Raw genomic sequence first — 11,713 nt, 5'->3', positions numbered from 1 at the left:
CCCCAGAGCCAGAGCAGATACCATGTTCCTATTGTCACACTAGTCTTAAACGCGATCGAGAGGACCTTGGAAGGAGCACGAACTTCGATAACCGGGTCCCTCTTGAGAACTCTTCCCCGCGTCACGTGCTTTCGCACGAGGGACGACGGACGCGGTGCCTAGACTGAGTCCACGAGGGCCGCAAGACACGTGGCGCCGCGACGTCCTGGCCCTCCACACTCTGACCGTCCATACGCGACAGTGGTGGTCACCTCACTTAGAGTTATCGTACGTTATTATTATAAAATGCGCCTATACGGGGTATATTGTCTGATCGATACCACCTCCGAACGTCGTGGTTCTCGTACGCGATGCAACACGGAGGTTAAAACGCGCGTCGTCGTCCATTTCAAAATTTCGGTGTCGATTGGAATCTCGAGCCGATCTCTTTTCGGCATTTCACTTTATTTCGTAAACGAAAATAAGAATGTTCGAGGTACAACCACCGGTTATACGAGATATCCCGTACAGGAAGATATAAATATATACATAAAGAAAGAAGATGATATATATATATATATATACATAAATATATATAAATATATAGATATATAAATATTGTATCGATGCGAAAATGTACGAGTTGTATACACGTGCGAGTACATGCGTCGCTTTCTTTCTCGTTTCTTCTTTTTTTCTTTCATTTTTTTTTTTTTCTTTTTTTCCTTTTTTTCCTCCGAGAGAACGACGTTTTTAGGAGTTTCGAAGCGGGCCCGGCAGCGCCCTCGCTGTGATACGAGAGGAGCAGCCTGCAATCATTTAAACCAATGTACTTATACTTTGTATCATAGTATTATTATTATTTACACTGGATGTACAGCGCGCACCGCCAACGTGTCCCGTCGTTATTTTATACGGAAAGACAGCCGACGTCGTTTTGCGTTCCCCCGATACCCATCGATCTCGAGTGTTTTCCTAGGTCCGACACCTCGTTCGACCGCCGTTCGGTCAAACTGCGATTCTTTCTCGGTCAACGATGCATCGTTACGCGTAGAATCGACGCTGTGTTATCAGGCACCTATGATTGCACGTGCGTTTATACGGAATCCACGAGACTGGTCTTCCTCTTTCTTCTGATTTCTTCTTATCCAAGATAAGTGTATCGTTACTACGTTGCATCGTAAACTAACTTCCGACGATGATCTATCGACGATCGAATTAAAAGAAACAGATAAAGTTACGGAGTAACTTGCGAGTAAAGTTTATATAAAAATTTGTTCACGCTTTTTATCCGATTTGTCATCGAACGTGAAAGATCGTAAGTATTGAAAGAAGAATGGAAAAAGCTAAACCGGGACAAGCGACGTTATTTTCTCGAAGAGTTGTTACGTGGAAGCGCGCGAACGATAATGTCGCTTGATCGGAGCGTGCGTTTGTCAGGTGGACATCGTGGATATGGAAGTGAAAAGCAGGCAAAGGTTGGAAATGGATATAGCGCGAGCTCAGTGGTTACGAAGAGACGCGTAACCTCGCTTAGCGAGGCCGCGTGGCGAGAAAGAACGGGAATTCGAAGAAATTATTCGTTATCGGTAATCGTACGTTGGAAAGAAATCTATCGAATACGATGCGAATACGAGACGATCGAACAGGCATACGTCGTGGACTGTGCGCGATCGATCGCGTTCGTTCGTACTCGAAAAGTTAATACTCTCGTGTATAATGGCTTTCCTGTATGTTCTCGCGTCTAATCGTCAAATGCGAGCAAAGGATAGATAAATAAATAAAAATACTAATAATAGATGAGATACGATACGCATGTAAAGAAACGTGTAAAAAGTAACGATAGCAATGCTGCATACGTGTGTCCATTAAGCACTTTACGTAACCTATCTGATTTTTAACTAGCTTAGATGTAACTTTTTAAGAACTCGGTCGATTCGACGACTCTCGTTGCAAAACAAGAGGATAATAACAGGAGCCACGGTGTATCGCGGTGTCGCGGTTCCCGGGATCTCCACGGTGGCTATACGTTGATCAAGAATTGCGGAAAACGACTAGTTATTACGATCGAGGACGTTAGATAGGAATGCTTGGCGAGTTTCAGACGAAAGTTTCGTACGAAGATACGCGGATACCGTGTAACGGTGGAAATAAAATATATATTTTAACAGAATCAGCCTTTTCGACGAATTGAAAGGAGAAAATATATTTGAAGGATATTCGATGGAACCGTCTCTGGTTTGCACGCCAATTTCTCTCTGTTCGATTCTCTCTGTTTTCGTATTTCTTAACAACGATTCGGTAACTCGGTGAAATTTCATTGCATCGTTGTATCCGCGTGAAAGCGAGAAAAGCGCGAACCGGATAAAAAACTAACGGCTTCGATCAGCAGGAATAAATTTGTATAAAATAAATTTGTATGGGACGAGTGTATGGAAGAAGCAGCCGAAAGAACAAAGGGTACGAATGTTTTTTAACGTTCTCGCGTAAATGTGTTTCTGAAAATATGGCTCACGAAACGGAATCGATTCACGGTCGACCGTCTGCCAGTGACGGTCGAATCCACCTGCCTTTAGCGGTATTTCGTTTCTTAGGTTCGTTGTGAAATTCGTTAAAAACCATGTCGATAAACATACGTGTCTATCTGTACGGCGGTTATGCGTTTATTTTACGATAGTAATCGTTGGTCGTGCGAATCCACGACAAAAGAAATTAACTGCGATAATTTATCACCGTTTTTTATAAAGAAACACGGTCCGATAATGATTGTCGATTCATCCCGGAACAACGAGAAGACAAAATGAAGCAACAAGAAGAAGAAGAAGAAGAAGAAACGGAAATTCGAGTAAATGTAAAATTCGAGTTAGAAAGGAAAAGAAGAAAACGATACGATTGATACTAGGAGAGAGAGCGCTCGAGAGTGTAAAAGGTAGCGTTTAGGGAAACAATCAAAAGGTCTCCTTTCACAGTGACTATCGTATACATATATACGTGTATATAGATACCGTTGTAAATAACAAACACACGATAAGTATAAAAGGCGAAAAAATGTCGGGTTAGAGAAGTGGATGTAAGTCGTTAGTGTGCTATTAAAAATGTTTCGTAAGTTATATGGAACGTTTACTAGTTTCACGAGTGCAGATGTTTCGCGTGCTTGCACACAATGGTCGTTTTTAAATTAAGGAATGGACGAGAAAAAGGAAAAATGAAAAAAGTAAAAGGAAAAGAGAAGAAAAGATGGGAAAGGGGGCACGGAAAGGCTGGCAGCTATTCCCCGATTGCGAGTCCTGTGAAGTTGTCCGAAACAAAGTATTGCTTGTACGATCTTAGGTTTTCTGTACATATTGTATAATCCATGTATAAACACGAATCTTGCTAGTTACGCAACTTGTCTCATTGTAGTTGAATTACGTTACGGATCATTATATCTATATCACTTCAACAATAAACAATTATTATGAGAACGAGCTGCATCCGGTGTTTTCATTTTCGTTTCGCTACGTGGAAATCGTTAAACGTCGATTTGCTTCGCGGCCTGCAAAAATACTTTTCATACTCGCGACGATCCATATTCGCAAATTTACGTTCGTTCGCGTTCTACTTTCCCGACCAGCCTGTATACCAACGTATCCGTCCCTATCGTACCGACTGTCGATATCGTGGCAAATGTAGCGATAACTACCGTATCGTAGAGTAGGAATAGACGCTCGTCTGCAATTTCAATGGAAAACGACTAGACGCGATAATCGCCACCGATACGCGTTGAATATGTCACCGACGAGGTACGTAGTCGATAATTTCATAGACTGTGAAACTAAACTTATACTCATAAAATATAACTCATAAAATGCCTTACCATCCGAACGTCCTATTTCGCGTTACCGACAAACGGATGGATGATGCATTAATTATAAAAATCCTAAATTCGATGGAAAATATTAAGACAAAAAGTCTTCTTTCTCCTCTTTTTTCCTTTTTCTTCTTTTTACTTTCTTTTTCTTTTTCTTTTTCTTTTTTCGTTTCATCAAGGAATGAACTCGCGTAGAATTTGCCAGAAGAACGTTTGCTACATAGCTTGACTTTGCATTTACGCGTGAACGTTTAAACGTTTATTTCTGCTTGTGTCGTCGGAACGAGTGACATTCCTGTGAAAATAACCGCGTGTACTGCCATGTAATTATCGTTTATTAGGCGCGCGTGAGTTTTCTGTACTTAAAGTTTCCTTAGAACGTCTATAGTGTACATACGATGTTCCTACGAATCGGCTAGGGTGACTTGGTCTTTTCCCTATATCGCGTCCTGTGTTTACCTATAATTTCCTCCGTTACGATTGATATTTTCCGGTCTTTCCTTCTTTTTCACCACTTCTAACGTATCACGGTGCACCGACCACTAGTTTACTAGCTTATCTTCGAGGAACGAATTTGGATGACGGCGCGACAAGCGCAAAATATCGGGCGTGTGTAGATTTTGGGTATTGCGGTGTTGTTTAACGAGATCGGCGTAGTTATTAGGAAATTTTCAAAGACCTTGCTCAAAATATACATTTTATCGTATCGTTGATCGCGATCAAAGTCATTTCCAAGAACCAGCACGGTTTTAATTTGAACGATTCTGTAAACTGACAATCGTCGGACGAAGCAAGAGGACGAGGAGAGTCACGCTTTAGTTTCTTTCGATTAGATGACTTTTTAAGCATAGTTTCGTAAGTTATTCTGTTATTCCGTGCTATTACGCGTCGCACGATTGTATTTTCAGTTATACAAGGACTTTGATTTGCAGATAACTGGCAGTGATAAATTTATCTTGTTCTTCGAGCAAAAAGGACGAAAAGAAAATCTATCGCGAACATATATTTGAAATATGATACGCGACGCAGATAGTCCGAATGCGACCAATTGATAATACCAACGTATAATAAAAGTAAAATCGGTATCAAGGTAATGATAAATAATATTTAATGATAAATAAAAGGTTGGCGAGTAGATAACGCTTGTTCGCGTTAGAGCCAGCGGCTCTGTTAAGCCGCTGCGCTGGACCAGAGTAAGAGGAAACGGCTGTTAACTGGCCCGTGGCGACGCGCGACGCGCGACGCGCGACGCGACGTATCGCCGAGGTGCAGAAGAGGCCGTGGGCGCGCGCGCGCGCGCCCGCTCTACCGCGTCTATCGACCAGATTCTCTCGTCTCTCCTCCTCTCGTTACCTCGCTGCCTATGGCCCCTGTATGTATTCCGCTAGGATCCCAGCCACGGCCACGGCAACGCCTCGTCGCTATCTCCGACGTGTTCCGGGAATTGGGGACTGACCGACGGTTCCCACGTGGCCACGTGGAGAACACGAGGAAAAGAAGATTGTTCGTTCTTCGATGACTCTGTTCCCGTTCCCGGACTACGTTTTACGCTCATTTTCCATCTTCGAACTGGTCCAGACGCTGCTCGCCGCATTATTTCATCCAGCGTCTCGTCGTGTCAACGTCGAGTACGGTCATCTAATCGTAAAATCGTTCGCACCGTCGTACCGCATCGTGCCTCCTAATCGTGTATCACCGTTCCGATCACGCTGTTGCAAGATCCGCGAGCGATCACGCAGGTATTCGTGGAGCAGTCGCAAAGTGAACAGCCGCAATGACGTAACACGCGGCGATGGTGATGGTGATGGTTTATGGCGATTTTGGCATCCGACAGTTCCGTTTATGCGGTCCGGTAAATTCGATCGGCGGGCATTGCGATCGGCAACCATTGCTGCGGACAATTGAACGGAAAAGGGTGTTCCGGCCGTGAAAGGGAAACCCGATGGAAACGCGTGAAATCCGACCTGTTCTGGAAAACAAGGAGATGCGAGTAAGGAGAGCGGCGCGAGGGCGGCGAGAAACTCGGCTGCCGAAACCACCACCCTCTCGTTAAAATGCATCGAGACGAGAACTTGGTTACGTTAAAGTGCACTGAATCGAACCTTCCTGACGTTAGACGACGTCGAATCGAGGCGTTCAGCGAGCCGTTCAACTGTGTCAAATTGCAGGATCGACGAATTTTCCTCGCAGACCATCGCCAATCTCGTACAAACGTCGCGTATATCATTACATAACCGTACTTGTGTGGTTTCATTTTGCACCCAAAGTATTTTTAAAGGAGAAACGAGTAAGCTGAATTTACAGATTTTTCAAAATCTCTGGAGGAACAGCAATTTGAAACCGAGTATTCGCTTATAGAGGAAACACAGCCTTGTTAACGGCCTGGTACTTGTTCGAAATAGCCAGCGAACAAACCCCCTTTGCGTCGAGAGTAAAGAGGACGAGTTTTTCAGGTGTGCAACCATCGTGCAGACGTATTTTCACACAGCCGCTTCCAAGCAATCGTCGAATCGATTGGCAAACGTTTCTCCATTTTTCTTCTCACCGCGAAAAATCGTGGTCGAACCGAGCAAAGTTTCATCGTGGAAATCGTGGAGATGCGATGAAATGGTGGAAGAAACCTGTTAAAAAGCTTAGTGAGATTTACTCAACGATGCCTGCGCTTGGGGTCGTTTCGATAGAGGCTGACGGTGAAAAAAGCGGCGGAAAAAGCAGGATCGAAAGAATCCATCGGTAAGTCGGATAATTTCGCTTTAACGCAAAATTAAAAGCTAACGGTTCAAATTAGAATCGGAATTAATAATATGCGTAAAGTACAGCGTAATTTTTCGTTCGCATTTCCCTTTCCAATCTCGTTTCTTTCTCCTTATCTGTCCTGTGATCGCGATTTTCGCCTCTTTCTTCTTTAGTTTCCTATCTCTGTTTAACATGCGATCGAGATAGCGCGATGTACGAAACATCTTACGATGTCTTACGATAACGTGATTTTATATTTTGCCAGTCGGTGCAATTTCTTGCGTGATTGCGAACATTACAGTTCGACGGGAAGGTCTAGTCGTAAATTACAGACGTCCGAATCTATACCAAAGACAACGACAACGACCTCGAATAATCCTCTTTACGATAAGATCTGGATATCGGATGATGCATGTACCTGTTTCCGGTATCTTTCAAACGTTCAAAGGTGATTAGCAAGGAAGGTTGGCCTGGCATGTGCGATCAATCTCAAAATAAGGTAAGTTAGGATATCGCTAATTTGCGATATTTTATCGTTGTCGTTCCTTCGATCCGAACTGTATCGAACCTCGTGAATCCAACGATAAACATAAAGTTCGAATATAATAATGGCGTTATAACGGTGAACAGGTATTTTTTAAATATTTGAGAAAGAACGTGAAAACCGAAGGGAATAAAGCGAACGAGACGTTACTTTTTTAATAGTCGAACGATACTTTTATAATATACGATTACCAAGCAATATCAGCAACCGATTACAACGACATTTTTAACAAAATTTTCACTCTTTCGAGAAGTCAACGACAAATTTTTATCGATTCTCGTCTTTTAATAAACGTGTATTTTTTTCAATCGATGGACATGCTCTTCGCGAATATCGCGATTTTATAAAAGCGAAAGAGAGTGAACTCTTCAACTTGGATTTATAACGGAAGAATCCTACTAATCTTGTTTTTACCTTCGCACCGCGCTCTCAGCCCAGTGAAAGTATCTTATATTTTCAAAAACTTCGTTACCTTTAAATTCGAATAGTTTGATTTGATGAAAGTGTTTCCAGTTAAATATAATATTCGATCCTATCGATTGCTTTTCATTATCATTTATAGTTATCATTTATAGTTGGTTAAGTTAAATTTGAGCAAATTAAGGAATATTTCTTTTTCATCGTTGACGAGTAAACTGTACTTATCGTGTGTGTACATTTCCAGTTTGGTTGTTATTATGCCTGTTTTTTATGTACTTTAGATTAAATTGTGTATTCAGATGAAAATTAATAACAAATCGCCAACTTCTCCGCTAAATTTGAATCGCTTCGCTACTTCTTCTTTCTTATTTATTCTTGTCGTTACATATACCGAGCATGGATATTCGGATGATATAGAAAGATATAAATATACGATGTAAAGATATACATATATTCAGGTCCGAACATACGCCGACAAACGAGAAGCTTGAATCACGAAAGCTTCGATTACTAAAAGTACCAATGTTTAAACATACATACATACATACTTATAGAGTATTCGAACGAATGTGTTAATCTATAAATGCCAATTTTCTTGTTTTATTTATCGAATTAGTTATTGGACGCGGAACTTTTAGTTTTCGATATATTATATTCTATATATACTATACTATATTCTATACTAATATCCTTCCTAATATACCGAATCGTGTCCTTTCTTAAAGAAACAAACCAAAGAGAAATCATTCGAATAGAAAAATGTATAAAGACAACGTAACGAGATGCAAGCGAAACTTTCTGACGATAAAATATCAGCAAAATCGTTTAAGCTATAAAACGGGTGAATGTTAAGTTCCATCAGAGCGGATGGAAATAATACGATAGGGTATTGTATCGAATATTTAACGATAATATTTTATCTGATAATTTGTATTTTTAGGTACTGTTTCGTGGCGATAAAAAAGCGCTAGATGACGAACCTGACACTTTTAATTTCGAGTTGCATAACAAAATATACAAAAGTCGATCGCGGCTACAAAAATGGTTAATAGGGCTGCTGATCTTCCTATTTGTATCGTTAATCGTGATAAACACGTTCAACACGGATCAGTTTCGAGCGACACGGTATGGAGCTATTATCAACGATACCTCGCAAGGTATACCTATACCTATTTTTACTAAAAGCATAGGACTAGGAGGACGTTTAAGCGAAGCTCGTTTAAACATCTCTCTGTCGTTGTTGATTAATTGATCGAACGAACGATGAACGTATACTTTATTTTCAGACAATTACGTGGAATTGAAGTCTTTGTTCGCGTCCATAGCGAACTCTGGTTTCGTAGTCCGCAACAAAGGTTGTCGAATTCCAGCGATGGATCCTTTCGATTCAGCGATCGCACGATTTATCGAGAAGGAAAAACCACTTATTTGCGAGCACGGAAGTCATTTACCGCTGGTCGATTCGAACGACACAGCGCTCTACATAAATCCAAATGCGATCGGCCATTTTTACAACAATTCAGGGGAAATCGATTGCTGCTGGCGCCCGTTCTGGCGAACGAAGGACGAAGATAACGTTGTTACGTCAGTAAGACTGATCATTCTTACTTTTATCGATCGTCTACGATTTCTTATCTCATTTTAGTGCATTGTTCGAACCACGTGCAATTTTATAGCAAGGTTTAGCGAAAACCGTAGCAGGATTAAATCTGTTATACGTATTTGCCTCTTTATCGCTTTAGTCTCTTTCTTAATTTCAAGCGTAATATATTTATTTGATATTCGTAATTTGTAATTCGTGATTCGTAATTCGTAATTCGTAATTCGTATTTATAGGTACGGTAACGAGTGTTTCAAATTCGAAAACGCGACGGCCGTAAACACCGAGTTTGTGAAAGTGGAATGTTCGCGCAACAACGAGGTGATATACAAGGATTATCACGCGTTTGTACCTCGTTTGCAATCGGTAGAGAGGAAATACGAGCGAGCCAGAGCGACCAATATGAAAACTGAACAGCTCAGCGTGTTAATAATCGGCCTTGACTCGATTTCACGACTAAATTTTCATCGTATGATGCCGAATACTGTCCACGCGTTGAAAGAACTCGGAGCGGTTGAATTCTTGGGTTACACCAAAGTGGCTGATAACACGTATCCGAATTTAGTGCCTGTCTTAAGCGGTTTATCCGAGAAACAACTGCACGATCTATGTTGGCAAACTAAAGATAAAACGTTCGACGACTGCCCATTCATTTGGAAAAATTTCAGCGCATCTGGTTATCGAACGGGTTTCGGCGAGGATGCCTGTGGCATGACGACCTTCAATTATCTAAAACGAGGCTTCCGAGTTCAACCGACTGACTATTATCTCAGACCATTCTGTATCGCATCCGAGAAGGATATCGGTAATACGCACAAATTAAACGCGAATCTCTGCGTGGGAACCAGAAAAACGTTCGAAAACTTACTGGACTACGCTAAGAAATTCGCCTCGCGATTTTACAGGGACCCATACTTCGCGATGATCTGGCAAGCCAGCCTCACCCACGATTTCTTCAACTATCCGCAACTAGGTGACAATTCCTACTACAACCTCGTCACCTATTTGTTCACGAAACGGTTGCTAAATCAAACAGCGTTGATAGTGATGAGCGACCATGGTATGAGATGGGGAAGCTTTCGGCAGACTTATCAAGGAAGAATGGAGGACAGCCTTCCGTTTGTGTTCGTGGTGATGCCTCGATGGTGGAAGGAAAAGTATCAAGTAGCTTGGGCGAATTTCCGAAGAAACACGCGCAGTCTAACGACAGCTTTCGACTTGCACGAGACCTTGATGGACATACTGCATTCGGAAAATCTGCAGGAACCGCGTCTTAAGGCCCGACTTCGAGCGATGCCGAAAGATGACAATTTGCCCCGTGGAATCAGCTGGTTTTTGCCGATTCCTGACTACAGGACATGCTCCATGGCGGGTATAGCTAGTCATTGGTGCATGTGTCATAACAGCTACGATGTTTCTTCGGACGACGAAAGTCTTCGGGACAAGGCAGTTTTCTTGGTCTCGGAATTGAATAACATGCTGAACAAGTTCGTACAATGCGCGGTATTGAAATTGAAAGAAATTAAAGCCGCGAAAGCGTGGAAGGGCGACGGTGAGAAGAACCAACTGATCGATTACACGATCACGATTCAAACGGAACCTGGTGACGCGATATTCGAGGGTACGATACGGTATAGAAACGAGAGTAAGACCAACAAGTTGGTAGGGTCGGTTAGCAGATTGAACGCGTACGGAAAACAAAGCGCCTGTGTCGATGAATTCAATATGAGGCTATACTGCTATTGTTTGTAGCTTAATCTGCCTCTTTTTATCATCTTTTTTTCTTCTTTTCTTCTTCTTTTCTATTCATTTTTCGAAAACTTTAAGAGATTCGCTTTGACGAACATACTCTCGAATGACTCTCGAACGAAATTAGAGTACGGTAGCCAGTATACTGGTACAAAAAAGAAAAAAAAAAAAAAAAAAAAGAAAAAAGTCACACTGTGATAAAATGCTTGCTTTAAAGATGCGATTCACGGTAATTTCGTACTTAACAAATTAAGCGTCAACTAATAGTAGTATCGTTTTTATTGTGTACGATGATAATAAATACGCACAGTGTAATATGTTAATACACGAATAAGTAATAAGTAAACGTAATTGGCGTGGTGCAGCGATATCATTGAATTTAAACATGACCATATATACATGCGTTTAGTCTACTATGGGATACAAATGTACGTGTACAGACGTATGTATAAAAATGCAATTGCAGATAGATACGATCCTTTTACGTTACAAAAATACATTTTCTTCCTATATAGTAGTAAATGACAGCAACTTTTAAATACGACGTTTGATTTGTTAAGCATACTTAAGCATACTGTGAACAATTTTCAACTAAATTCAAAGAAAGACCTAATATGTGCTAGTATTTTAATTACTAGACGCGACTCGCAGACTTCCTGCGAAAATAAGTTAAAATACTTCATTCGTCTTTTTACAATAATATGCATTCGACGAAAAACACTGATATTACGTAAAATTACGGCTTTGCAATGGTCCTATTGTCCTGTAATTACCTAAAGATTTAACTAGCCTTCAACTCGAACAACTATCTTCTTGTGATTGTATTTTCTCAAAC

At 41.3% G+C, this 11,713-nt stretch overlaps 1 protein-coding gene across 2 annotated transcripts; it reads left to right on the top strand.

Moving 5' to 3' along the window:
- Positions 1 to 5,211: 5,211 nt before the first annotated feature.
- LOC138182962 (uncharacterized) lies at positions 5,212 to 11,462 on the top strand. Of its 2 annotated transcripts, none has more exons than XM_069119443.1 (5): positions 5,212 to 6,562; positions 6,867 to 7,064; positions 8,470 to 8,686; positions 8,816 to 9,113; positions 9,366 to 11,462. In XM_069119443.1, the coding sequence occupies exons 2-5, from the start codon at positions 6,978 to 6,980 to the stop codon at positions 10,879 to 10,881; spliced, it is 2,118 nt and encodes a 705-aa protein (XP_068975544.1). In that variant the 5' UTR covers positions 5,212 to 6,562; positions 6,867 to 6,977; the 3' UTR covers positions 10,882 to 11,462. The 2 variants fall into 2 exon arrangements, with proteins under 2 accessions (XP_068975544.1, XP_068975543.1); XM_069119442.1 differs by having other exon boundaries at positions 6,739 to 7,064.
- The last annotated feature ends 251 nt before the right edge of the window (positions 11,463 to 11,713 follow it).

Source organism: Bombus flavifrons, chromosome 9 (assembly GCF_040668555.2).
Source record: "Bombus flavifrons isolate JBK064 chromosome 9, iyBomFlav1_principal, whole genome shotgun sequence".
Classification (NCBI taxonomy): Eukaryota; Metazoa; Arthropoda; class Insecta; order Hymenoptera; family Apidae; genus Bombus; species Bombus flavifrons.
This window is presented reverse-complemented; position numbering and strand designations above follow the sequence as displayed.